General features: G+C 42.5%; 1 protein-coding gene across 6 annotated transcripts; it reads left to right on the top strand.

The window, feature by feature from the left end:
- The first annotated feature begins 222 nt into the window (after positions 1–222).
- acox3 (acyl-CoA oxidase 3, pristanoyl) lies at positions 223–26,590 on the top strand. Of its 6 annotated transcripts, XM_026160853.1 has the most exons (21): positions 223–311; positions 386–458; positions 755–883; positions 2,684–2,826; positions 4,677–4,774; positions 4,883–5,018; positions 5,452–5,526; positions 5,638–5,727; positions 8,323–8,466; positions 10,939–11,027; positions 14,307–14,403; positions 16,860–17,042; positions 19,555–19,674; positions 19,754–19,874; positions 22,375–22,497; positions 22,608–22,721; positions 23,286–23,401; positions 25,102–25,276; positions 25,356–25,423; positions 26,069–26,155; positions 26,349–26,590. In XM_026160853.1, exons 4-21 carry the CDS (start codon positions 2,704–2,706, stop codon positions 26,466–26,468), a joined length of 2,079 nt encoding a protein of 692 aa, XP_026016638.1. In that variant the 5' UTR covers positions 223–311; positions 386–458; positions 755–883; positions 2,684–2,703; the 3' UTR covers positions 26,469–26,590. The 6 variants fall into 6 exon arrangements, with proteins under 6 accessions (XP_026016638.1, XP_026016651.1, XP_026016645.1 ...); XM_026160866.1 differs by lacking the exon at positions 386–458; XM_026160860.1 differs by lacking the exon at positions 755–883.
- Positions 26,591–27,727: the final 1,137 nt, after the last annotated feature.

The raw sequence follows: 27,727 nt of genomic DNA, 5'->3' as shown, positions 1-27,727 counted from the left end.
GCAAAGCATATATGTGTTGGTAAGGAGGGTGGGGGTGGAGACGGGGAGGAAAGGGACTCGTAGGGTTTGGGTTTGGGGTAATGTTCTCGATATGTTGTATGTTTGTGGTGTGCTGTATAAGACAGTTTCCCTTTGTTCTAAAACAAATAAATATTGTGTAACAAGTGTCACCTGGCAGTTTGTTGCTCTCTGCCAGGTGATTGGCTGAAGAGCTGTGAAAAGGTAGTGGGTGTATGGGGTGAAGTCAGCGCTCTTCTGTGGAAAAAACCAGAGGCAATTAATTCACTCAGGTGCGAGTGGGTATACTGTCGGTAAGAGACTTTTGCCATTTTTGTTTGGATCTTTTGCATGTGCCTATTTTTAATGTGTCATTGGACTTTTTTAGTGTGACCACGAATTTTAATAGAAGAATTGATCAAGCCCTAGATCGACTGCGCGCAGGGAAACTGATCAATATTGTAGGTATATTGAGTGTTTGTTTTAGCTTCATGATTTTGAATGGTTTTATAAAATTGCTATTTTATTGGGTAATATTTTAATTGATAATGTTGTTTGTTTTCCAGCTGTGCTGTCTCTGCTGTCCTTTTTTTTTTTTTTGTTCTTTTGATTGATTTGTAATTTTGTTTTGGTTAGTCCGTCCAGCCGTAGAGGCGGTTATTGATTGAGAGTAAGTTTTGTAAGGGCGGACTAACCTCTCTTTTGTTTTTTTGTTTTTTTATTTTAATTGTTTGTGCCACTTCCCTTTATCTCTCAGATCACAGGCCATACATAGCACTGATTCCCAGCTGCGCTGAGACCCGAATTGTTTGCAGTGTGTGCCACGATTGCAGTGTCGCTAAGCGGGGTGTGACGGGTTGCAGTATTATTTCGCACAGTTTGTGTGGTAAGTCTCATGTGCAGCTGGGATATCAGCAGGATGTGTTGTAAGTCCTGTCTGGAAACGACTGGGAATTTGTATGTTTAACTTATGTAATAAATAAATGATCAATTATTTCTTTGCCCCGTTTACTCATCCCTTGTCCTCGGTTACAATTGCATTACAAGTTTACTCAAACCTATCAAACAGCATCATAAAATAGATTAGACTAATAATCAACTCATAAAGTGATATTTTAACGTTGGAGTTTTGCATATGTTACATCAGTGTAACATCAGCGTTAGTAATAAGCGATGTGATCACGTGATTCCGCATGGATTTCCTAAAATGTAACAAATGATGTTACTTTTCACTGCGCTAGAGGATACTTTTATTCTGAAGGATGCAGAGAGGAAGTGTTGTCGTCGCTGTTAGGAAGCGTCATTTTTCCTGCTTACCTTCTTACGCGTAGCTCACAGCTCAGTTGGGAAACTGACAGAGAAGCCAGCAACACGCCGGCGTGACAACCGCAGCGTTCGGTAAGATATGAGACGTGACGTGACGTGACGTATGCACCTAAAGGCTTATTCAAGTGAAGACTTTACTTTTATAATGTTGGGGAGACCTGCAGTCAGCTGAGACCGACGGAGTTACCTGGATGCGTGACGAAACGTTTCTCTCGATGAAAACGTCCAGATGACCAGAATCAACCTTGAGGATTTCCTTTCGTCACTTCTCTAGTTTTGCACACCTGCCAGTCCACAGCAGGTGACGCTGAGCACAACGCCGTGGAACTCCTTCACGTGCATTAGCGGGTCCAGACGCTGTTAGCTTTGAACTTTGGTCCGCGTTTGGCAGCTGATAAGTTACAAAAAGGTATAAAGGTCACGCTGGTCTTTGATCGTCGGTGATGTTCTTGAGCCGTAAAAAAGTCCGTCTGTGCGTCCGATATCAACACGAAAGAGCTTATTTGAAGTGCAGTAGTCATTGTTGATGTGCTAGCTGTAAAACATTTGCTAAAGACTTTGGTCGAATCTACAATCAGACTGTGTGCAAATAGACACTCAGTGAATGCCACAGTAGGCCTCCCGTGGGTGACTGACCTGTACCTGCATAGCGTCACTAAACCAACGAAGAAAAAAACTTGTCATTAAAATTATACTTTACATCAAGCGCGTGTGCAGTTTAAGATAAGATAGAACTTTATTAATCCCTCGGGTGGGTCCCTCTGGGAAATTCGATTTCCAAAAAAAGCACAGCACCGACAGAAGTTACAGTTACAGAATATTTTTATATATACACACACACACACACACACACACACACACACACAGACAAATATAAATAAAATATACAAAGGGAATAAATAGGAATAAAAATACAAGTGAATTGCACATTTCAAGTATTGAGGTCTATTGCACCATTGACTATTTACAAAAAAGTATTGCACAAGGTATTGTGCAATATTGGTATTTAGTTATCAGGTATTAATGCACAATTTTGAACCCAGCATTACATTTATGTTATTGAATCTTCAAGGCCACTAAAATGTGTACATTAATGCATTTAATCTGACTTGTACACTTTCTTAAAAGAAATATCTGATACTGCGCTTCAGTCAGCTTTCATCACAGCACAGGACCTGTCTTAGTAAGGCCTCTGACTCTGGACTCATCTCTGTGCTTGTGCTTGACCTCACTGCAGCATTCAGTACTGTTGAGCATAATATTTCAGTGCACACATTAAAGTGTGCTTTCACAGGGTCCAGTGCTAGGACTAGTTCTGTTCATTTACTGTCCCATTTTCTTCTGTCTTGTATCTCTTCAGAGTGCACAGTGCCTTAAAACATGATGAACCGTGACGTGGCTGACCTCCCCAGCGGCCCGCTCGATGTCTACAGGAACAAAGCCTCCTTCAGCTGGAAGGACATGGTCCGCTTTATAGATGGAGAAGATGTATATCTATTCAAGGTAACAGCACAGGCTGTACTCACGGCATTGTGTATTAAACAGCGTTTGCGTGAGATCAGGAAAATCATATGGTAAGCCTAAACTGTTGTAACTTGCCACTGAGAAGCCAAGAGATTTTCACTTGGAGCATAAACAGGATGATGTATTTACATCCTCACCTTTAACTATTGCGTTTTCACTTCTCTTAGAATAAATCATCACACTTCTCCATGATTCTGCTTCTGAGCACACACACACACACACACACACACACACACACACACACACACACACACACACACACACACACACAGGTCCGGTGCAGCATCATATCTTGTGGACAGAGATATGATGTTGTTCCTGAGACATGCTGGGGCTACTCTCCTAGCTTGAGGGCCATTGCACCGACTGGTTCGATTACCACTGGGACCAACGTTACCTTCACCCTCCACATCTTCTCGAGCTCTTCTCTGAGCCCTTGGTACTCCTCCAGCTTTTCGTGTTTCTTCTTCCTGCTGTTGCTTTTGATTCTTACTGCTGAGATATCTTTGAAGCATTGAAAGGTTACTCACGGTTTATCATTATTCAGAGTGTGGCCTTCTGTGAAGGAAGATTTGAAGTTGAACATCACACACACACACACACACACACACACACACACACACTCACTATTATGCAATATAAAAAGTAACATACACTTCTAATTTCAACAGCAAGGCACACTTACAGAAAACAGTAAAGTGTGAAATTACTGCCTACATTAGTAAACAGTGGTGCCAACTGGTGGATGAATATAAAAATGAAATATTTAAAGTGAGTAGTCCATCCATCTATCCAATTTCCTCTGCTTATCCTGGGATGAGTCCGCATCGCTCCAGCTGCAGCACCACTGCGTCTGTTGATCCCCTGCTCCCATCACTCGTGAACAAGACCCTGAGATACTTAAACTCTTCTACTTGGGGCAGCAACTCGTCCCTGACCCGGAGTGGGCATCTGGGAAAAGCCACACAAGATCTGAGACCACCCAAGTGGAACATTTTGCTTCTTCCATTCAAATTATGAACCGGTCCCCCTATAGTTGGAGCACACCCTTCGGTCTCCCTCCCTGCCAATGGGAACTGTCTCCTCAGGTACCGCCCCCGTATCTCCACACAATATTGGAGAGGTGTGTTAACCAAGACAGCTCTACAACATCCAGAACCTTCAAGAACCTCAGTGAACCTCATCCACCCGAGGAGCTCTGCCACTAAGCATTTGTTTAACTGCCTCAGTGATCTCACCCGTCCTGGAGGATGAGTCGCCCCCTCGTCCCCAGACTCTGCTTCCTCTATGGAGCATGTGTCCGTGGGATTAAGGAGGTTCTTTGAAGTATTCCTTAGTGTTCCTAAAGTAAGTAGTCCAAAATAAAATCTTAACATAAAGGATAAGTTGATGTTAAGATGAATGTGGGATTCTTGTACGTTCTTGTTACCATTTCCAGGCTGAAGAACAACCTTTGAATTTGCTACATCTGTGCCGCTCGTAATGCCTTCCTCTTTGGCTAACACTTTAGCTTCTTGCAGCTCTTCTTCAAACGCTGGCAGTTTTCAGAGCAGGGCTCAACTTTCATCTGCAGAATTATGCGACAAATACTTTTAATTTATGAAAGCTCAAGCAGCTATCAGCTTAGATTTAACTTTGTGATATTGACATTTTTCATCACAAACAACTGTATTATACAATGAATGTCATGCAAACAAGATCACATGGAGACATTTCACCTCTTTTAATGTTCATATTCTTTTCCATTAAGCCATGGCTATCAACTATGCAGCATTTTGTCAGGTGGATTTCACTTTGTCTTACTCTGTCTGGTCCTTTCCACATTACAGCAACATGTGTTCAGGACACTGGAGAACGACCCTCTGTTTGCCCGTCAGCCTGGTGAAGATGTCCCCATAGAGAAAAAGAGAGAGTTGACCTTTCTGAGGTATCTACTTGGTAAACTACAGCTGAAGTTATGTAGCACCTGTCGTGTCCTCTGTTCTGTAAGTCGGTACTTTCTAAAGACAATAAAACTCCATATGAAAATTCACAGAATGAAGCAGCTGCTTCGGTACAACTTTGTCACCAAGGAAGAGGCGATGGCCAATCCCTGGAAAGCGATGTACCTCGACGACTGTCTGGGCATGTATGACTGGGCCTTGGTTGCTAAGCTCTTCCTCAGCCTGGGGGTAATTATGTTTGAGTAAAATGTCCTCACACAGACACACAGAGTGTATGTTATATGAGATGACTAAGATTGTGTTTCTGAGCAATGTTAAGACGGTTTATGACTGGCAAAGCCACAGCTGTTTTCACTCTAAAACAAGCGACAAGCAACACTGTAATTTTAAACCATAGAACGTGTGGTTTGTTTGTTTGTTTGAATTTCCACAAACATTAGGAAGTTTCTAGTTTGTGGATTGAGCCACTATTATTATTCTCCAGGATGCATTTAGCAAAACATCACTAAAAGGGTATTCTGCATAAAGATCGGTTGTGTTAAAATCAGTTTTTAAAATTGGGGGAAAAGCTTTCATTTGTTTAATATCTTCACATAGCTGTTATTATTTGTTTTTCTTTTATCGTGTCATTCAGTTAGATTCAAAACCTTTTATGTTTCAGATGTTTGGAGCAACTGTTGCCAACTCAGGGTCAAGCAGACATAAGAAATTTGTTGAAAACACCGAAGACCTGAGGGTAAGACAGCGAATCCTGAGTAAGAGGAGAAAGGAGTCGACTGCTCACTGTCTGCTATTGTGTTCATAAAACTTTGTATAGATTTAGATCGAGTTACATATGTGCTTATAGATCTTTGGATGCTTTGCATTGACTGAGTTGAGCCATGGCAGTAACACCAGAGCCATGAGGACCACGGCCAAGTATGACCCCTCTACTCAGGTCAGTGCACTCTGAAAACAAACACACACCACCTTGCAGGCAGTCTTTATCTGGATGGGTTTTGGATGTCATTCCTGGGAACTGCTGGAGCCAACTTCCCATTTTTGGGATTACTGCACCAAATGCTCAGAGTACCACAGGAACCACTTCCTGGGGATTTTTTGATATCAGCCACTTTTTCTGTCTGCTGGTTGTACATGCCATGCAGGGGCCTCTTCTTCCATGATGGTTCCACTTCTCGCTCTTCATCTTTCTTGGGTTTCTGCTGCCTGAGGAATTCACTAAACGCATAATCGGATGTGGCCATCTTCCTAATGTACTCATGGATCTTTGTAGTTTCATCTTGAAAAGTGTTTTTTACACACAGTAGCCCATAGCAACCTTACTTCGCCTTAGCGTGTAGTCTCAGGGTGCTTTGGAGTGAAACCCTTCATGCATGCTGAGGTCGGGCTTGTCCTCCTTTGACTAGCTGATTATTCCCTGTTTTTGTTACCATCCAACTACACTTCTCATGTTCGAATGACATTCCAGTGTCATTGCTGTAGATCCTAGTGGTATAGATCAGTTAATCAATGTCTCGTGAACTCTTGGAGTACAGTCATCCATGTAGAGGAGGTGCCTGACAATTACTCCATGCCGTAGTCGGTATCCATAGCCAGATTTGATGACTTCACCGAGGGGGTTCAGGCTTATGAAGAACAGTGGGGAGAGAGCATTTCCTTGGTAGATCGTGCACTTGATGCCACTTGCGCTATTAGCTTGAAGTTGGCCTCTAGTGTTGTTCTTCACATCCCCACTGTAGGTTCTGAGGGTCCCCTTGATCCCTAAGAATTCCAGGATCCATGTGTGGAGCATTGAGTCATTGAGGCTTTCTTGTAGTCAATACAGGCGGTGCACAGGTCGGTCAGTCTGGTCTTACAGTCTCGGGCTACTGCTCTGTCTACCAGTAGCTGCTGTTTCGCCTTTCGTTAGCCCTTCTGAGCATGTCTTTTCCATAGCAGCTGGTTCATTTGTGCTGCCAGGTGCTCATGGCGTGCAGTTTGCTTCTTCAGCCAGTGGGTTTGGATCATCAGGGCCTGGTGTTATCCAGCTGTTCATGCTGAAGACTCTTTCTTGGATGTTTGCCACTGTGATGGTTACTGGATCCTGTTCAGGAGGTTGCTGTGGTCTGCTCTTATGGTCACTGAGCGTTGTTGTTAAGTATCGTCCTTCTCCCATATGGTCTTCCAGTATTGCTCGGTCTCCAGGATTGGTAGGTGAAGGAAACGGTTTCCAAGGCCTAATCCGTGGATCGGCTTCCTTCGAGGCGTGGACGTCTATCAGCAGAGAATGTACCTTCACCTATCAGCAGAGAATGTCCCTTAGTCTGTAACACAGTCAAATATATTCTCAAGTAATATTCAAGCATGCCATTCAGCGTGTTAGTACGAGCTCGGGAGCAGCTTGGGAGAACAAGAAAACAGACTGCTTTAGATTGTCTTCCCAAATTGACTCAACTTTATTCACAAGTACAACAGTTTATATAGAGGGTAAAATTCATGAGACAGCAGATTTATCAGTTTAAACCAGTACAGACCAAGATAAGGGAGCGTCTTCCTGCCCTTGGGTGAAGAAGCATCCTTTGTGTAGTTTATTAGTTCAGCTACAATTGTGATTATCTCAGCGACATATTTTCAAGGCACAAAACAAAGAGTTCTTTCATTAGTGAAATCTGAAACAAACCATCTGGCCTTCAACAGGCGTCTAAAAGATTAAGAAACTAATGTAGCTGAGGGAGTGATCTCTGTGGTATTTCAACCTTGTACCAGCCTGTGATTCTCACACATCAATTCTTGGGTCAAATAGAAAAATAACTAAAACAAAGGGGCCTTATTGAATGACAGTTTTCCTGCATAATGTCACTATAAAACAATATCCAGTAAATGCTCCCATGGTGCTAAAATACCTAACAGTAGGTATTTTCTCATACTGCTTCTCCTACTGCTGATCTGATCGAGCAGTCTTGGTTTGGTGGTCGCCTGGAAAATGGCATTTGTCTGACTGCACTGTGGTTACGGTGTGGGGCTCTGCCCTGTAGATCCAGTTCAATTCAATTTTATTTATACAGTGGCAAATCACAACGACAGTCGCCTGAAGGCATTTAATACTGTAAGATAAAGACCTTACAATAATACAGAAACCCCCAAAATCAGACACCCCTGATGAGCAAGCACTCTGGCAACAGTGGGAAGGAAAAACTCCCCTTTACAGCTACACCCTCCAGAAATGCTTCATCTGGGCTCTTATCTAGAAGTTGCTAAGCTTTCTCTTCCACTTCCAACCAACCACATTACATTTTAAGACTTTTATATAAGTTTGTTAAAGTTGTGAGCTTAATTTTAACTGTCGACTTTTGGCCGTTTCATGCGATCATGTCATAAAATAATGAAATCAAATAAAATTTTAATTTAAAATTATGAGGGCATTTGAGAGCGCACCCCTTAGGTCATACAGTGTAAGTCTCTAATAGCTGACTTTTCATTTGACTAATTGAGGGTCACATGGAGGAATTTTAATTTCTCCTCACTTGAACTGATTTCTGTTTCTCTTCTGTAGGAGTTCGTGATCAACTCTCCGGACTTTGAGGCTGCAAAGTTCTGGGTGGGGAACCTGGGAAAGACTGCTACCCATGCTGTGGTGTATGCTCAGCTCTACACACCTGATCAGGTGTGCCACGGACTGCACTCTTTTGTTGTCCCGGTGAGTTCTGGTGAATTTGAATATCTTTAAAGAAATGGCTGCTTGCATCACAAGGTACAAGGCAACTATCAGAAAGTCCAAGAGCTTTTGTGTTGTCAGGTAGCTATTGAAATAAGACCATCAACTCCAACAGTGTTTAGAGCCATAGGAGACCTCACAGCTAAGTTTCTATTAACTGATAGGGATGTGAAGCTCACTACTGCTGTTTTGACACTGTGTCAAGCTTCTGAGGTGCTGATGTTTCAGTGTGGTTCAAATCATCCAGGTCACGTGACTCAGAGCGAACTAGATTTATGTGCGCTTCAGCAGAAGATGATTTAGCTGATGGACGTGCATGAAATGGACTGTAACATTTGATCAGAATTAGACCCTGTAAACAAATGTTTGTTTTTCTGAAGAAGGAAACAAATTACATTTTTTCATTTAAATATAATTTTAAATTAATTAAAAATAAAAGTTAACACATGCCAGCTACTTGCTTTACTTGACAGTGTGTAGAGGAAACCTGATGACATGAGCTCCTAGAAAGTTCTGAGGGCTGTGAGCAAGCTAACAAAAAACCTGTGTTTATACTTAATATTATCATTTATGTTTTATTTTAGTGAGTTATTGTGAGCAACACAAATGTTAACAGAGGGAGGATTTTGCTGAAGCACTCTGTTCATTACTGGTGATGGGAATTGATAAGAATGTAGTGATTCTGATTCCATTATCAATATCAGTTATCAGTTTGATACCTTATCTGTTCTCTTATCGATTCTCACTGGGTTCTTGTTCACTTTGTTTTGAGAGTCACCGCCGTTGCTAAGCAGCAGGAAAGAAATGACAGTCATGCAGATTAATTCCATGCTGTGGGTCAGATGTGTGTCCACGGTTGTTGAGGTGTTTACCTTCTTTGTTGTGATTAGAGTTGTTAATTAAAAACGCCATTATTACACGTTTCACAGAACACTTTACTTAAAAGTAATGCAGTATGATACTTAATTACTCCTGGGAAAAGGTTATTTATTATACTACTTGTTACATAAGTTGCTCTATAAAAAAGCTAACAATTAAAAATAACAACGAGGCTACAACTCCACACGCCAGCACAAATCTTCCATCTCTAAGGTCTTTGTCTTAGTAGAATTCAAAGCTGACTGCAAAAAGAAAAGATGGCTGCTGGGCTCGGCATTCATTCAGCTTTCACTCTGTGTTCTTAGCTAGCTTTGCGTTAGCATGCTCTATTAGCAGATGCTTGCCAAAGTAGTGTGAGGAGTTTCCCACTTTACCGTTTATCTCATCCTTTTGTGCAATAAATGTAAACGTCCATGTCCATGCTCTAGACTGTGTCGCTGTTTTCCTCCTCTGACCCGCGGACTGAAATCAGCTGATTGTAGTGCGAGTGCTAGAACTGGATCGATAGGCAGACTAACAAGTCCAAGGAATTGGACTACTGGGAACTGGTTTTCTCAATTCCCATCCCTGTTCATTATGGTTGCAGCAGGCTCAATATTTTCTTGCCTTGTTTGTGCAGGGATTTCCCCAAAGTGTGTGGTGGTCTCCATTATTGACAGTCTGGTGGATTAAGTAGCTTTGTTAGGAATTGTGCTGGACTTGTCTGTGTTACGGTTTCACAGGGTTGCAATAGCCAAATTGGCCAGCAGGTGTCACTGTGGAGATGGGATTCAGATTGTTTTGAAACCTCCGTACACGCCTCGCTCTGCCCATCACTAGTACCTGATCATTGTTCAAGCTCAGATGGCGTCCCTCAAGTAGCTTTTTTTCAGCTGCACCACAGCAGATATCTGCCTCCGTCTCACCCCGTCCCAAGCATCCTCTCGTTACAGCAGCCCTCTACATGTCTTCCCTTAGTGGAGGACATGTAAATCTTTTCCGTGGTTCCTCTTTTCCTGTTGCTTGCATGTCTGTCTAATTTTGTCTCCAGAATGCTTGACCTGTGCTGTCTCTCTAATTTATGTCATTCCTAATTTGGTCCATTCTCTTCACTCTCAATAAAGAAGCCTTAGTATCTTCCACTCTGCCACTTCCAGCTTGTCATCCTGTCAGCAGGTCTCACTTCCACCAGATAAACCTTTCCTTTTCACTCTTAATGCTATTCTTCTGTCACAAATCCTCATGTCAACCTACCCTGCCTGGACTCTCTGCTATCGCTCACTTGTGCGCTGTGCATAACCTGCAACGTGGGCTGCACGGCCCTTACAGAAAGGAAGATGCATACAAAAGACTATTTAATTTAAATAAAAGCAAAATGGTGTGTTATTTTCATTATTTCTTAAAAATGATAACTGTCTGAAAAGACTTGAGAACACCACGATTTCTAAAAGCGTTAGAAATCATGTATGATCAGCAGAGTTGGTCAAATAAAGTCATACTGCAGGTATCTTATACTGTGTGTTATTTTCAGCTGTTTGTGTAGATTTGTGTATTATTTGACACACAGCCAGTTAAGCTGTAATCACTCTGCTCCAGCTGAGAGATCCCAAGACCCTGCTGGCTTTGCCTGGTGTACTGGTCGGAGACATGGGGAAGAAGCTGGGTCAGAATGGACTGGATAATGGGTAGGTGACTGCAAATGCTGCATTTGTAAAATAAGATGGAAAACACAAGCAAATAAAGACATGATGCCCTTGATGTTGTGGAAATATGTTCTCACTGGCTATTGCAGTCACCAGGTAGAGTTGTTGGTGTGCTGGAATGGTACACAGTGTTTCAGAGTACTGAAAGAACATTACAGTTATCTTCATGAATCTTTTTAACCACACATTTGACATTTAGACTGTATGACGGTGTCTTAGGGGTGGGCGGTATTATGAATGTTTATATTAATAATTTTATCCAAAGAAGTTTCCTCAGGTAGTTCCGGAAATAAAGGAAATCGACTCTTTACAAAGTGGAGAATTTGTAAATAGCGTAAAAAATGCTCCAGAGGAACATTAAACTGCTTCAGGAGCTGCGTGAATGAGGCAACAATCCCATCTACAAAAAGGTCTTTGATATTTCTAAGGCCATTACTTTCCCATATTTTAAAGGCAGAGTCCATCATGGAGGGAACATATGATTTGAGCTGATCGGTGCTTTAATTGACATTAAGGGTAACCCAAACCTTTTCCTACATTGCACCCAGATTCTGAGCGTCATACAGCAAAGGGTTACGTTTATAGTTGTACAGTTCTAATGGGAGAGCTGCACTCAACAAAGCTGATAGGCACGTTTGACTCAATGACTCAATTTGGAGCCAAGATGGAGTCTCTGTAGCGAAACTACTCATCCAGTGCAGCATATTTCGAATATTTGCTGCCCAATAATAAGACTGAAAGTTTGGCCTAGTCCTCTGCATGAAATCTTTACGAATTCGTGGACTTTTGCCATTCCAAATAAATGCAGAGATATGCTTAGTCAGTGTTATAAAATACTTATTGGGTAAGTAGCAAGCAAATAAAGGAACTTGGGTCGTATGTTCATTTTGGTAGAACTGATGCAGCCAGTTAATGACAGTGGTAAACTGGTCCATCTCTGAAGATCTGTCTCAGTATTCTCTAGCAGCGGGACAAAGTTTCTTTCATAAAGACCTTTGTATGAGTGGGTAACCTTAACTCCCGATAGGTCACATACTCTGATTTAACTTTAAATTGAAAATTTGAAAATGAAACCTTCCTGGCTACAGAGTGGACACAGAGAAGTTCACGTTTATGCAGGTTCAACTTGTAACCTGAAAGTTTGCCAAAACATTCAAAAATAGTGAGAGCACAGGGAAGAGAGCATAAAGGCTCTGACATACACAGCAGGAGGTCGGCAGCATATAAGGATATTTTGTGCTCCTGGTCAGCTCTCATGATGCCCTTAATGCAACTGTCAGCTCGCAGCTTAATCACCAATGGATCAATTGATAACGCAAAAAGAAGAAGGGACATTTCATTGTTTTTCTTTACGCTACCTGTTCTGACCTGTCTCACCGATGTGATGTTTGTGTAATGTATGTATGGCTGGAAGAGGTCTAATTTCACTGCAGGCAACTGCAAGTGAAAAATAAATCATCATCAACATCATCCGCATCCTCCTCGATTTCTCAGTTTTATCTGAATGTAGAAGCAGAGGTCATCCAGGTCTTTTTTGGTTTTAGATGTCCTTGATCCAACACAGCTGATTTAAATGGCTGAATGACCTCCTCAACTGAACCCTTGGTTTAGTGAAAGTAATTGTTGAAGTTAATTCGATGATCAATTGGACAAAAAGAGTCTAAATATCAGTGGTATTGAAAGTAGCTGTGCATAACTAAACATTTGGAGCACCGAGCTAAGCTGGTGAATCCCTACAGACAACGTGAATGAATACTGTGAAAAAGCAGGTGATCGAACAAGATAAAACACATGAAGATTAGACTTATAAAATAAGATGTTATGAGTTATTAATTAAACTGGCTACATAGTGGTATTTTTGTGAACCTTATCTATGTGTTGTAAAAGGAACAGTAAGTGATACTCTACTGCAGAGAGCCAATATCAAGTGAGAACGCCTCCCAGGAAGGGACAGATCAGAGATCTCTGAGGGCAAAAGTCCAATCATGTTTGTGTGTTTGCCCAGACCTTGTAATAACCAGCAAAGCCTATCCACAGATATAACTAAGCATCAGCACATAGGGGATAATAAACCATCGATGTGCTTCTGACCAAAGTAATTTAATGCTTCCAGTAAAGAGTAAGACTTTAAAATTACAAAATGCTGTGTCCTTCTGCAATGCACTAATTACTTTAAGTCATCTGGAACTGATAGACATTGGCCTCAGTCTGAACCCGGACTTTACTTCGGATTGGATCCACAGTATCCCACCCGGGATTAGAAGACCATCAGACGCTCCATGTTGTCCTTTAAAAAAGTATTGAGAATAATCTCATATCGGTAATGATAACGACAGAAGATTCAGTAACATTACAAAAACATCACAAAGTAAGAGAAGAGGGAACAACTGACCACATGTCCATTTTGGATTTTATCTCTGAAGAGATGCATTGTGGGACTGCTGGTCAGTTTAAAGGGACACAGTACTTTTTATTGAGCAGGTGATGAGAAACATTTAGCGTGGACACAGTAATTTTCAATAAATTCAAATATTTTCTTTGGTTAAATACCATATATAATAATATTAGGCATAAATATAGAGATTTTACATAGCATGGCAGAATTATATCTGTTTTATATGATAAGGATTTTTATGACATTAACGAAAAACATAAAAAAAATTGATCCAGACACATACTGGTGATGAGAATTTTGAAAAAACCCATTTATTCCTCGAGGTCTCTTTGGTTTTGGAGAATATGACCTAGACTTACTAACCACAGCTTTGTGGGAATCACCCAATTCAGTGCCCTGCGCTATATTGTAAATAATAGAATATAATCCGGTGCCACCTGAGGGCCTAAAGATGATGGTCATCCAATACTGGATTGTTAATATAGTGTTAACAAAAGAAAACTGCTCCAGAATCTTTTGTTAACACTTTGTACTGTAGATGATGATATTCATAAAATTCACAATTTTATTTTAGCAGTGTTCAGAAATGGTTCCACCTCTGCCCATCTTTACTTTCTGAGAAAATGTACCACCTCATTTTACAGTCTTTTGTTGCCTCCATCCCAACTTTTGTTCTTTTAAATGTGTTGGTGCCATAAGACTAAAAATTAGGAAAAAAAAAGATGATGATGATGATGACAACAACAAATATCTGCCTGACCTGCCTGCACACCAGAAACAAAGAAACATTAGGATCCACTGAATGGCTCGCTCTTTGATGTGTAACAATTCTTTTCTGTAACATTTACGTCTTTCTCTCACAACAGGTTTGTGATGTTCCACAATGTGAGAATCCCACGCGAGAACCTGCTGAATAAGACCGGAGATCTGACTCCTGATGGTCGCTACGTGACACCATTTAAGGTCCGTGCAGATTTCCAGTGGCAGCCAAAGAAGGCACTTCAAACTCAACAGCCTGATTTCCTGTGCCTTAGCTTTTTTAGATATAACCTTTAACCATATTCTAGAGAACAATGGGTTTATTTCAGAGATGCTCTTTCTTTAAAGAACTAATTATTTATAAGTTATTGAAATTATTAGCGGTTAAAAACACTTATCAACAGCAAATGTAGAGATACAGTCACTTAGCTGGCTGCAAGCGGCATTTCTGACAACCGGCGGTTGAAAGCTGCTGGGAGTCGTCCCCCCCCCCCCCCCCACATGTAATGTTGTTCCTTCAGTGTGTTGGTTTCAGACATTATGCAAATGTCCTGTTTATAAGATTGAAAGCTGCAGTCAGCTGAGACTGAAGGAGTCACCTGGATGAGTGACGAAACGTTTCTCCCACAAAACGCTACGTCCAGATGAACAGAATCAACTTTTGGAGAATGTTGGGGGCTCTTTATGTTCCTCCCTCGCCTAACCCCACAGCCCCCCACCTGATTCATCTCGCTCCCCGCTTTGTGCCTATTGTGTGAAAGGCAAGCCTGTGACCACTAGAAGTATGAGGGGGTGGATGAAGGAGGGCTTAGCAGAACTACAGGGCTGTTTTGAGGTGATAGGCTGGGCGACACTCTGTGAAAATCATGGTGAGGACATCAATGAGCTTACTGAGTGTATCAACACAACCTTTTGCACCTAGTCCATTGTCCCAGCTTGGACGGTCCATTGTTACCCAAATAACAAGAGGAGGTGAGAATGGTTCAGGTGTTCTTAAGGGCAAGATAAGAGAGGCTAAGAACAATTACAGAAGAAAGGTGGAGTGGAAAGTCCAGCAGCATGAGAGAGGTGTGGAGTGGCATGTCTGCTGGACCAGACAAGGTAAGTCCCGAATTCCACAAGCCCTGTGCCCCCCCCAGCTTTGTGGAGTCTTTCATAAACTGTTCAAGATGAGTCTGAATCTGAGGGTCCCAGTGCTGTGGAAAACATCATGCTTCAATCCTGTACCGAAGACCCCCAGGATTACAGACCTACTAACTTCTTACGTCATGATGCCCCTGGAACCATCTCCAACCTATTGTCAGGCCACTTATCAGAGGCTCTGGCGGGTGCAGCAAATTTTGAAAGCAGAACTGAGACGGAGAGCTGTAAGCTGCTCCAACTGTGTGTGCCGCCATCGTGGTATATAGTAGAGATGGACCGATCCGATATTACGTACTCAGTGCAGACTGAGTCTAAATCCCTGAAATGTCTCTGTCAACGCATTTCAAGCAGTTTGTCCAAAGTTTGTTCGTTCTGCGCTCCAGATGGGCCGAACGTGTTAACATGTTTAATCGTGATGACTGCGTTTAAGCCGCGTTAACGCTGACAGCGAGGTTTTTTTGTTTTTGGAAACTAGTTCGTCCATGTTTGGACTTCGTCCGTGTTGTAAATGTGCAAATCCGTCTGCGCATAATTACATTGCCCCGCCCATCAAAAAGAATATATCGCCCATGGGCGATTGTTGGATTGACTGTTGGTTGGAAAATTTTTACATATCGCCCGACCCTGGTCTGAATAAACTGTGCAGTCCAGCCACAAATCGAACACTTGTGTCCGACTCGTCTCTGCTGTGCACCCTCATCCAACACCACGCAGTGCAGGGTGCAGGGTATAAGAAGGCTCCTGCAGTGGTTGGGTTACGTTAGCATGGCTAATGCCAGGTGCACAGTATCATCACCAAATACATGCAGATACATGTGGACGGGGCTTTCATCAGTGCTGGTGATTTTAACAAAGCATGGTTAAAGATGGACACACAGTACGTAGAATGTGCCAACAGAGGAAAAACACATTAGACCAAGTGCCCAGTGCAGTGAACCCAGTGAAGGCTGCCGCCTCTGATGGTATGTGTACTCAAGGCATGTGCTGACCAGCTTATGGGCGCCTTCACAAAGATCTTTAACAGATCCCTAACAAAGCCAACATCCTACCCTGCCTGATTTCTGCAATCAGGCTGTAATAATTCTGCCATCAGCAGACTGTGACACGGTGCTTAAAGGTCGATTCAGTTCAAAGCCTCAGGCCGTCTCCTACAGCAGTGTTTCACTGACCTTAATAATCACCTGAAATGTTTAGAACAGAGCAGCACATATTACTGGCATAAATATTCACGCACGTGTGTATATTTCTGTCAGTACTCTGTGCCTGCCCAGCATTTGAATGGCATGTAGTTGCTGGAACTGTGGGATCGAGAAATGAATGAATTCACATTTAAGTTTTGATTTTGTGTAAGAACATTAGCAGTGCAGTTAAATAATCATTTTATGTTTTCATATTCAGAAACGCAATTCAGCAATCCTGTGAAGGACCACACGGACATTTTATGAATAACTAATAATAATAATATCTTTGCTGTGTTTTTAATCAGTCCTCATCAGTGTCTCTTTTGTCTCTTCCAGGACCCTAAAAAGCGTTTTGGGGCATCTCTTGGTGCCTTATCAGGGGGCAGAGTGTATATCACCAGGATGGCTCTTATCAACCTGAAGTTAGCTTTGACAGTGGCTATCCGCTTCTCAGCTGCCAGGAGACAGTTTGGACCCACAGACACAGAGGAAATCCCTGTTTTAGAGTACCAGTTACAGGTAATAATATCAGGTACAGGTAACGTTTAGTGGGTAAAATAAGTTTCACCCAGTTTTCTAACTAAATATATTTGTAAAGGTGTTTTTGACATTTTCACTAGGTGTTGGGAACAACATATTCAATTTACTCAAAAAAATCAAACCATAAATGTCTATGAATTAAGCTACATGTGAAACAGGGGAAAGGTGTTGAACACATGAAGGAAGTGAGGTGCCAAATGCATGGAAAGTTAGGACACTGAAGCCTGACAGCTGCCACCTGTCAGTAATTAGAAGACAGCACTGCCACGATATCAACATTAATACCAGCTGATTCATTCATAAGCAGGTGTCACACAGGAAACCTCTCGATGTTTAACCCCAGGGAGCTTTCTCAACACCTTTGCAACCTTATTGTTGGGAAACGTACTGATGTCAACGAGAATTTCCAAACTGCTGAAGGCTCGAGTGAGCACATAAACCGTCCACGACCAGGTGCAAGATTTCAGACAGAGGGGTGAAATGAAATATGAGTTGTCCAAGAGTCAGTGACTACTTGTGGAGAGCTGCAGAAAGACCTGGAATCAGCAGATAGACAGCATGTTAGTAAGCGAGCTGCCTGCTCATGTTTGCCCCTCTGATGCTGGACAGGAGGCCCCGTGTGTTACTGAGGCAGGTTATTGGCCAGCAGATGGATGGGTCCGGTCCCTTCTCAGGATCCTTGGGGATTAGACCTTCCTGCCTTCAGTTAGACTTCCTGCCTCATCTCTTAGCAGCTGATTCATTGGTGCTGCCTGCACTAAGCTAGCCGCACAAAATGTGAAAGATAACACCAGAGTGTACTAATACTATGTAATCTATAATCCCCAGTTTAGTTTAATAATAATAATAATAATATAATAATGATAATGATATGATGATGATGATAATACATTTTATTTGAAAGCACCTTTCAGAACACTCAAGGTCACAGTAGAATAAAAAGCAACATAAAAGCATAAGACATAAACTAACAAAAGAGCAGAGTGGAGAGGTTATGTAGGATAAGTTATTTTGAACAAGTGGGTTTTGAGTTGGGACTTAAAGAGAGAGAAGGAAGAGATGTTTCTTAAATCAGGAGGTCGTGGAGCAGAGCAGCTGAAAGCCCTGCTCCTCATGGTGGCAAGACGGGGGGAGGGGACGGAGAGTGAAAGGGAAGAAGTAGATCTGAGACAACGAGATGGGGCGGTGATCTTAACCAGATCAGAGATATGGAGGAGAGAGATGATGAATAGCCTTAAATGTGTGCAAGAGTATTTTGAAATTGATGCCATATTTGACCGGGAGCCAGTGAAGCTGCTGCAGGACAGGAGTGATGTGGTGGATAGAAGGGGTCCTGGTGATGATACAGGCAGCAGAGTTCTGGAGCTTGTGGATGGATTTTTGAGTAAGACCAAAAAGAAGTGAATTACAATAATCAATCCAGGAAGTAACAAGGCTGTGGACAAGAATGGCAGCGACGTGGGCGGAGAAAAGGACGGAGACGATTAATGTTGCGCAATTGAAAGTAATCAGACCGAGTAACATTATTAATGTGTGAATTGAAAGATAGAGCACTGTCGAGGATGACACACAAACGTTTCACAGAGGAAGAAACGAAGATCAGCGAGTTATTGATAGTAACAGAGAAACTGTTGGTTCATGTTGATTTAGTGCCGACCAAGAGGAGCTCGGATTGAAATGTTAAAGTTGCACATGCACACAACTGCTCCAACGTAGCAGTGGTGTGAAAACCTTTAACAGGACCTTAGGTTGATTTTTGCATCCCTGGTTTTATCAGAATGAGGAAGCTGTGCACATTTATGCATGTGAGCACTGTGATTGAAGGACTGCTGACAGTTACTGTTAGAGCCCATCAGACCAGCTTGCCTTTCTGAAGCGACTAAAACGTGGTCGGTTTTACAAAATAATCATTGCTTAGGAGCCATCCATAGATTAGATATTAACCACTGTCAGAGCTGTTTCATTCATTCTTATTTTCAGTGTTAGGTCTGAGCTGTGGTGAGTTTCTGTTTAGATTTAAAGTTACTGTTTGTAGCAGTTACATCACTATTGTGTGCGCTTAGGCTTTTATTATTGGAATTAAAGTATAATTGAATCATTAAAATATCCTATGCATTATGGAAATGGATGCCAAGTAACAATAAAACAAACGACTGAAGTTGGATGAATTATAAAATCTGGACTGGAAGCTTTGAATCTTTCCTCGGGGACACACCGTCACACTGCTGTTAATGAAGATGTAAAAGCAGTTCAACTACTGAATATCCAGAAATGATAAATCCTCACATAAGGATTCAGATACAGTAACGATTTATGTAATGATCTGTACGCTGACGTAGTGCAGAGTAAATAAGGTTTGTTTTCTTAGTTTCCTGAGTCCATCAGTGTATTGTGGGAATCATGTTTTTTAATATTGAACAGCAACAGTAAGTAAGTGAGTGAGTGTGGCTGTTGTTATTAAATTCCATCTACTTATTGTGTGTTTTCCCAGCAATGGCGTCTGATTCCGTACTTGGCGGCAGCCTATGCTCTTGAAAACTTCACCAAATCCATCTTAATGAACTTTGTTGAGTTTCAGATTGGACAGATGTTGAAAGACAACAGTGACACAGTGAGTAAGCATGCAGCATGTGTGTATTTGAAGTGCTCGGTTTTTGTGAAGTAAAGTTGAATATATCTGTGTTTCTCAGGCAGGGATGGGCAGAGAGATCCATGCAATTGGTTGCTCCAGCAAACCACTGGGATCATGGACTGCTCAAAGAGGCATCCAGGAGTGCCGGGAGGCCTGTGGTGGACACGGATACTTGGCCAGTCAGTCTCTCTCTGTCTCAATATCACTCCTGCACATGCTCACTTAGGGCTGGCTGTCTCTCAGGAGGACGGGCAGGTCATCTACTAATCAGAACATTGGTTTGATCCAAGTCTGCATGTCAGCTATTGTCCAATATATTAATGTTGATCTTAAAATAATCTGCAAAGCCCTCTCAAAAAAGATTAGAGAAGATAACGCCCGTCACAGTGCATCCTGACCAAACCAGTGCCATAAAAGGGAGGCACTCATCCAAAAATACAGAATCTTTTCACTTTAGGCAGCATGTTTCTGGTCCCAGTCATATAAAGGACACACACTGGTCCTTGTTCTCTCCTTGGATTTAACTATAATTGCTGTTTGTGTGGAGGGTTTGCATCTGAGTGACCACAGCTGCATATTTTTTATTTTGTCATTTTATTCCAAGACGAATTATAAACCAGGATGCTGCTGAAAGGTTCTCTGCCATGTTTGATGCTGATTTAAACTTGGTGATGTGGACTCAAAGGTTTCATCCTTCAGCAGTCAGTCTAACTCTATTTTAGACAAAGTGGCACCTCTGGAAAAATCTACTATCCTATGTTTAAATGTTTGTCTTTGGATGAATGAAAATATTAATAATTTGATTATTGGACAGCATATCAGTTTCTTAGACTCTTCTGTTGAATCGAACCTCAGGAACCTCAGTGTCATATTCAACAGTTCAACAGAGCATCACTCCAAACGGCTGGTTCAGAGCCGTTTTTATCATCTAAAGCAGGAGTGTCCAACTCCAGGCCTCGAGGGCCGGTGTCCTGCAGGTTTAAGTTGTCCTTGATCCAACACAGCTGATTTAAACGGTTAAATGGCCTCCTCACCATGTCTTGAAGTTCTCCAGAGGCCTGGTAATGAACTAATCATCTGATTCAGGTGTGTTGACCCAGGGTGAGATCTAAAACCTGCAGGACACCGGCCCTCGAGGCCTGGAGTTTGAGACCCCTGATCTAAGGATCTTGAGATGATTCTTCATGCCTTTATTTCGTCCTGTTTGGATTATTGTAAAAGTCTCTTTGCTTGTTTCTTTAGACTGTGCAGAATGCTGCAGCAACACTTTTAACTGGCACAAACAGAAGGTCACATATCGCTCCAGTTTTAGCTTCTCTTCATTGGTTGCCAGTAAAGTTAAAGTTTGGTTCAGGGAGCCTCTCTCTCTGTACACGTCACTGACCCTGGATCAGCAAACGGCCCCAGACCATCACACTTCCTCCTCCATGTTTGACAGTTGATGCCACACACTGTGGAGCTTTCACCTGCTCGACGGCGTACAAAGATCCTGCGTGACGAACCGAAGATTTCAAATGTTGATCCATCAGTCCATAACACCTTCTTCCAGTCTTCAGTAGTCCAATGGTAGCATTTCATGGCCCAGACGAGCCTCAGTCTTAGTCTGACGTCTGGCTTTCTTTCTGCAGCTCGTCCTGTCAAACCTGCAGCTCGAAGTCTTCTCTTCACAGCTGAAGCTGAGACTTGCTCGCTACGACCGCTATTACGCTTGAAGCTGTTGATCTGTGAGCCGCCATCACACAAGCTGTTAACTCTCAGAAACTTGTCCTCTGATTCAGCTGTGTCTTTGTGTCTGCCAGACCTCTTCCTGTCACAGTTCCTGAGTGCCTTTGATGGTGAAGGAATCGATTCACTGACTTTCTTTTAAATGTTTCTGTAGGAAAGACCTATATTTTTAAGTGTCATGATGGTCTGTCTCTCTTCCACTGTTAACTGGCTTTTTCTCACCATTTTTGTAGCAACATTGTTCTCTCTGGTGAACCTCCTTGGCTGGTCAAGGCTGTGAGTCGTTGCTTGGCAGTTTCCAAGGCCTCGGGAATGGACAGCTTGCTGTACATGTTAGGCACTTTCTTTGTTGCACCTTTCTGCAGCTCCGATAGTTTGCTAACTTCCCTCTGTGCTACCTTGAGCTTAGCCTCTAGTCTCCTTCTCTATGGAGGGTACTGCTCTGTTTGACTGTTGAGCTTGTAGCCAAGCATCTCACTGATCACTGCTGCTGTGGTGTAGATCGGTAATGGTTGCAGTAGGTATCGAGAGAGAGCTAAATCACATCAATCTTTGGTGGGACCATCCTTTGCCTTCTTCTATGTCCACACACAGTTTTTAAAGGAGCTCTGCTGGTAGGTCGTTCCAAACATCTCAGAGAACTAAGCACAGGTCTGCTGTGGATGTCGGCGTCCTCACATCCTTCTGTCTGTAAGCCCAGACACACTCGATGATGTTGAGATCAGGGCTCTGTGGGGGCCGGACCATCCAGTACTTCTTGTTCTTCTTCACGCTGAAGATAGCTCTCCATGACCGGCTGTGTGTTTGGGCTTGTTGTCCTGCTGCAGAATACATTTGGGGCCAATAAACCATCATTTCTTCTGAAAGCTTTCTTTGTTTGCAGCATTTTTCACACCTGCCTAACACTTGTGCACAGTACTGTGTGTATACGTCAGTGTTTCCTTTTTTATTCAGTGAATCGGTTGGGTGACCTGCGTGATGACAATGACCCAAACTGCACATATGAAGGAGACAACAACGTACTGCTGCAACAGACCAGCAGCTATTTGCTCTCCTGGCTCCATGCAAAACAGCGTGGTCAGTCCTCTGTTCACCAGCAGATTATAAATACCTGCAGTAAAGGTCAATAGATGGGCTGGGTCAGTCACTGAAGCTTCTCTCTTTGGTGTTTGGTTATGGGGGGTCAGATGGTGTGCGGATTGAGTCTCCCTTTCACACCGTGGATTTTCTGGAGGAGTCTCAGGAGATCCTCAAAAGCAGGTTCACTGCACTCACAGTGGACGACTGTGTGGATTCTGCAGGTACGTTACTTTCTGCTACAGCTTCAAATCAACTTTTACATGAGATGGTGGAATTTCTTCCTTTCAGATCCTCTTATATACTAAACCTTTTAAAACAGAGCGAGATTTGCAAATGAGGTAAATGTGTAATTTTCAATATGTTCCACAAACAAGAGTGTAGTGAACTTTAGTCACTTAGCCCTGATATTCATATATTCATTTCCCTGCTGACCCAGTAAGAAACAGGCTCCCTCCTCAGGATCTGGGGTCAGTTCTCAGCCCTCTGCTGTGGGTCTGAGAGGACCCCACACTGCACGCTGGTGCTAACCCAACACCATCGATGTGATTACAAAGGAGGGGAGGTGGGGAACATTTAAGAAAAAAGGAACATAAATAAAAAGGGGAACTGATAGAGCCGCATGTGTCTACTTCTCTGCACTGTAAGCTGCCTGATTGTGATTTATAATAGTTGGCCATAAACATGTAAATGTATCTGCCTTTCTGCTGTGACTGGTTCAGCTTGACTACAGACTATATTACTGAAACCTTTCCAGTGTAGCTAACATCCTCCCCCTTGTCTGTCAGTGCCTTTGGCAGCCTATAAGTGGCTTGTGTGTTTCCTGCTGGAGGAGAGTCAGAAGAAGCTGGAACAAGAGCGAGCGTCGGGCAACGATGACTTTGAAGCCCGTAACAACTGCCAAGTAAGACCAACGACTGTGTGCAGACACACACACACATACATCCAAACATCTGATTCTGGTGGCATTCAGCATCACATGCAGCTTCACTGGCTGAAATTTGGACAGAAACTTGATGCTTTTTATCCAAATCAGACTGAGCTAAAGGTCGTTTGATTTGGATTCATCGATCTGAGATGAACTTACTCCAGACTGGCATGAACCCAGTATTTGAGATGACCTGTTACTGACACAGCCTGTGCTGCTGTCAGTGATGGACCTTGGAACTTGATTGCCTTTTTTTCTTAGTCAGCAGGAAGCTTTTATGGTCTGGGGAAAAGAGTATGAACACTATGAAATGTTCTGCCTCTAAGACTCTAAGATTTGTCTGTCCGCTCCAACCTTATATCGTCTACTCAGGATGTAAATCATAGTAAACAGATCAGGTCAGAAATACTCATAGCAGGCTGTGCAGCACCATGATGCAGACATTAGCCTGTATCTGCAGTACTGTGTGTGTGGGGGGGGTTCAGAATGAGGTTGAAAGCGACACGCTAACGTCAGAGAGCGTCTGACTTACAGAGAAGTTTATTTTAGGCAACAAGAACGGGCCTGAAATAAATAAATAACCTAACAGAGTTTAAAAGTAAAAGAAAGTCTTACTCTGTATTTGAGTTGATGTTCATGTTACAGAAATGTTCATGTGAAATTACACAACTGTAAGCCAAGCATGAAGCCAAATGTGACTGAATGTTTCAGTGTGATGTGACGTAGAGAGAGAGAAGTAGAATAAAAGTGGGTGGACACTGATGGTTACATGGTTGGATGGTCAACATGCAAAGATGTGACGCTCAGTAGGAGAGAGGGGGGAGAAAGGGTGAGCAGGTACCAAAGTGGGATGTAAAATAGATTTGAGCTTCTTCCCTTTTATCTTGTGTCAGATGAGCAGTTCAGAAGATCTCAGACGGTCACAGCTGAACATGGCAGCAGTGGAGGTGGAGCTGCAGTCCGACCTGTGAAGTGATTTTCTAATTTGTGGCTTTTTGTCTGCTCATTTGTTCTGTGCTAAAAGCTTAAATCAGAAGGATTTCGATTTGCATCATACGTCCAGGAGCTCGGCCTGGAATAACAGGATCGTTCTGTGCTCATCCTTTCTCCAACCTCTTGTTACCAAACATAACAGAGTCAGCATGAGCTCAGAGCAGATTGGTCAGTATAGTATAATAAGTTTAGTTCAGGTGATTTGATTGTTATTTTGTTAGTGCTAAGTTGCTTCAAATAGTGAACGTTCACTTTTTCATCTTTGGTGAAACGTAGAAGTCTGAATATTATTCTTTAGTGGGACAAATACAGGTAAAAAATAATCCTTCCTTGCTGTCCAGGCTACTGAAATCATCCCACAAATTACAAGTGGGCAGCAACCGCTAACAGATGGGACTGATAGCATCTGATTTAGGCTGGTCAGGTTTCTTCATACCAGGGTGAGCAGGCATGTAAGGCCCCTTACCCACACTGGCTCCAGTTAAACTCTGCTTTATCTACTGGGTGAGACTCGGAGGATCAGAGGTTTAGACTTTTTAAAAAGCCACAATCAGCTTCCTGTAGAGGAGTTTTGTGGGCCTGCGGATTGATACGTCCAGAACACGTGCACGTGGTTAGATTACAAATCAGCTGTGTCTGTGTTTTTATGTCTTCAGTGTACTTAAATGTATGTATGTGTACAGGTTTACTACTGCAGGTCACTGGCCTTGGCCTACATTGAGCACACCTGCCTGCAGAGATTTCATGAGCTGACCACTAATCAGGACACACCAGCTGGTCTCAGACCAGTATTAAGGAAACTTTGTGCCTTGTATGGGCTGTGGAGCCTCAGCAGCCACATGGCGACACTGTACCAGGGTATGTAGTGGGCTCGATGCTGTATACACGGAGAAATCTTCATCGTAGTGATGTGGTAACACAGTGTTGTTGTTTCTAGGTAATTACTGGAGTGGACGTAAGCCTGCTGAGCTGGTCCAGATGGCAATCCTCACTCTCTGCTCCCAGGTACACGAGAAAGAGGCCGGATCTGTTTATGGCAGATATACAGGAATTTGCTCAAGTATACAGAAATGCATATACATTCCTATGTATAGGGCACAGCTCCACTTATTATCAAAGCAATTACAAATGCGGTTGCTGTAATAAGCACACGTGTGCATTTCGTACTGTCGTGTTTTTGTTCTTTATTCAGCTGTTTGTATTTATGAGTTAAGAGATGAGGAATAAAAACAGGAGTGGCTCCTTTGACAGAGTAAAGCAGATAATCTTACACATTCATCTTAAACTTGACATTTGACTATTTTGGTACCATGAAAGTCAAAACTCTGGTATGCTTCAGGGCGTGTCCACATTTTGATTAACGTGTCCACCGGAGAAGGCCGTATCCTGGGTCTCAGTCAGATTTGTGATTCACAACATTTGATTTCTAAACACAAAGACAGCAAAAAATCTCAAAGCTTCAGAATCTGTCGGTGACCTCAAAGCGACTCCATCCATCGTTTGGACCATGTAGTTATGCACTGACTCGTATGGTCTAACAGTGCCTTACTTGTGCTCTCCTGTACTTTGGGAATGTCTTCATGGAACAGAAGGACATTGAAGAAATGATGGCTTGGCCTGACTGTAAAATCTGCTCTGTCTCTCTCACAGCTAAAGGATGATGCAGTAGCCTTAGTGGATGTCCTGGCACCCACCGATTTCATCCTCAACTCACCTATTGGCTGCGCTGATGGACAGGTAAACACATACAAACACAGAAAATCCAGCTGTATCGTAAAAACGTTGCTGTCCGTCAAATTTCAAGGACATTGAAACATTTCCCTTTTATTTACATTTGGCTACATCGCAACACAAGTAATCTCAGATAATAAGCGTGAGAATCCGTGTTAAATACGTGAAGAAACACTTTTCCTTTGTCCTCTTCCTGCAGATTTACAACCACCTGTGGTCCACAGTAATGCAGGGCAGCAAAGTGCTGGAACGTCCATCCTGGTGGAAGGAGTTCTGCTCAGACAAACCTGTGCTTGGATCTCTGCGGCCTAAACTCTAAAACCCAGTCGTGCTCTGCAAAGGATCTCTGCGTGTCTGTGCAGTGCCTGAATTTGCTTGGGCTCAAATTCCAACAATGTTAGGAAATGTTGAACAAGTCCATTAAAAACTTTACAAACTCAAGATTTCAACAAGCTTTCATGAATCCTCTGCTCCATACACCGACATTTTCATTATCATTTAGTTGCACACGAGTGCTTAAACTTTAAGAAAACTGTGTGCTACTCAACAATAATTCAAATTAGTTGCAGCCCTAAGACCTCGAGCATTTCTGGTAACATCATTGTTGGTTGATAGCTGGTGTATTTTTATAGTTTAACCGTCTCTGCGTCCAGTTTTTCTAACTTCACACCAGAAATGTCGATATGCTGTTTTTTTCATCACATTTGTAGATCTACACATAGACTTGTGTATCACTATAACTAGATATAGAAAGATGCATTACACAGTATATACATGTGTGTATATCATCAAATAAAATGTGGCGTATCTTCTGTACGAAAACATCCCTTTTCACCCTTTGCTCATATAAATTTTACCCAATAAGAAGCTTTTATTTTTTTTTAAATACAGTTTTTAAATGACAATTTAATTAAGAAAAAAACAAACAAACCCTGAAGCCTGATTGGTCTTGTCACTTCATGCAGCAAGAACATGAGTTTTGCTCTCTAACAAAGAGAAGAATGTTGGGCCATCAGTTCATGCTCTGAGGCTCAGGCGCACTCTGGCTATTCAACAGGACTATGATCCGTCCACCTCAGCACAGTTTCCTCCACTATCCACCTCTAAACGACCGAAAAAAACGATTTTGGCCAAAGTCTGGACTTAAATCTGAGGCTTTGAGCTGGAAAACACTCCAGGGTGGCTGATTTCTTCATTTTATTTTGTCTCATTGCAAAGAAGACTAGACCCAAGTATACAAGGCAGGGCAGGGATAGCTCAGTAGGTAGAGTGGTTGCCCCATGATCGGAAGGTCGGGGGTTCGATTCCCCTTAACAGCTACCCTGAGGTACCCCTGAGCAAGGTACCGTCCCTACACACTGCAGAGAGCAATTTCCCCACGGGGCTCAATAAAGTACAATAAAGTACACACAAAAGTTCCTCCACAGTAAGGTGAAAGACTCACAGCCATTGACTGGCATTCTTACTGCACAAACAGTTACCTGGTTTAGGGGGCAATTATTTTATTTTCTTTCACAGGCTTAGGTAAGTTCAGCTTTTTCCCCTTAATAAATGCAATTAATTAACAGCTGCATTTTC

This window comes from Astatotilapia calliptera, chromosome 3 (assembly GCF_900246225.1).
Source record: "Astatotilapia calliptera chromosome 3, fAstCal1.2, whole genome shotgun sequence".
Classification (NCBI taxonomy): domain Eukaryota; kingdom Metazoa; phylum Chordata; class Actinopteri; order Cichliformes; family Cichlidae; genus Astatotilapia; species Astatotilapia calliptera.
Note: the sequence above shows the minus strand (reverse complement) of the source record. Positions and strands in the feature narration are given on the sequence as shown.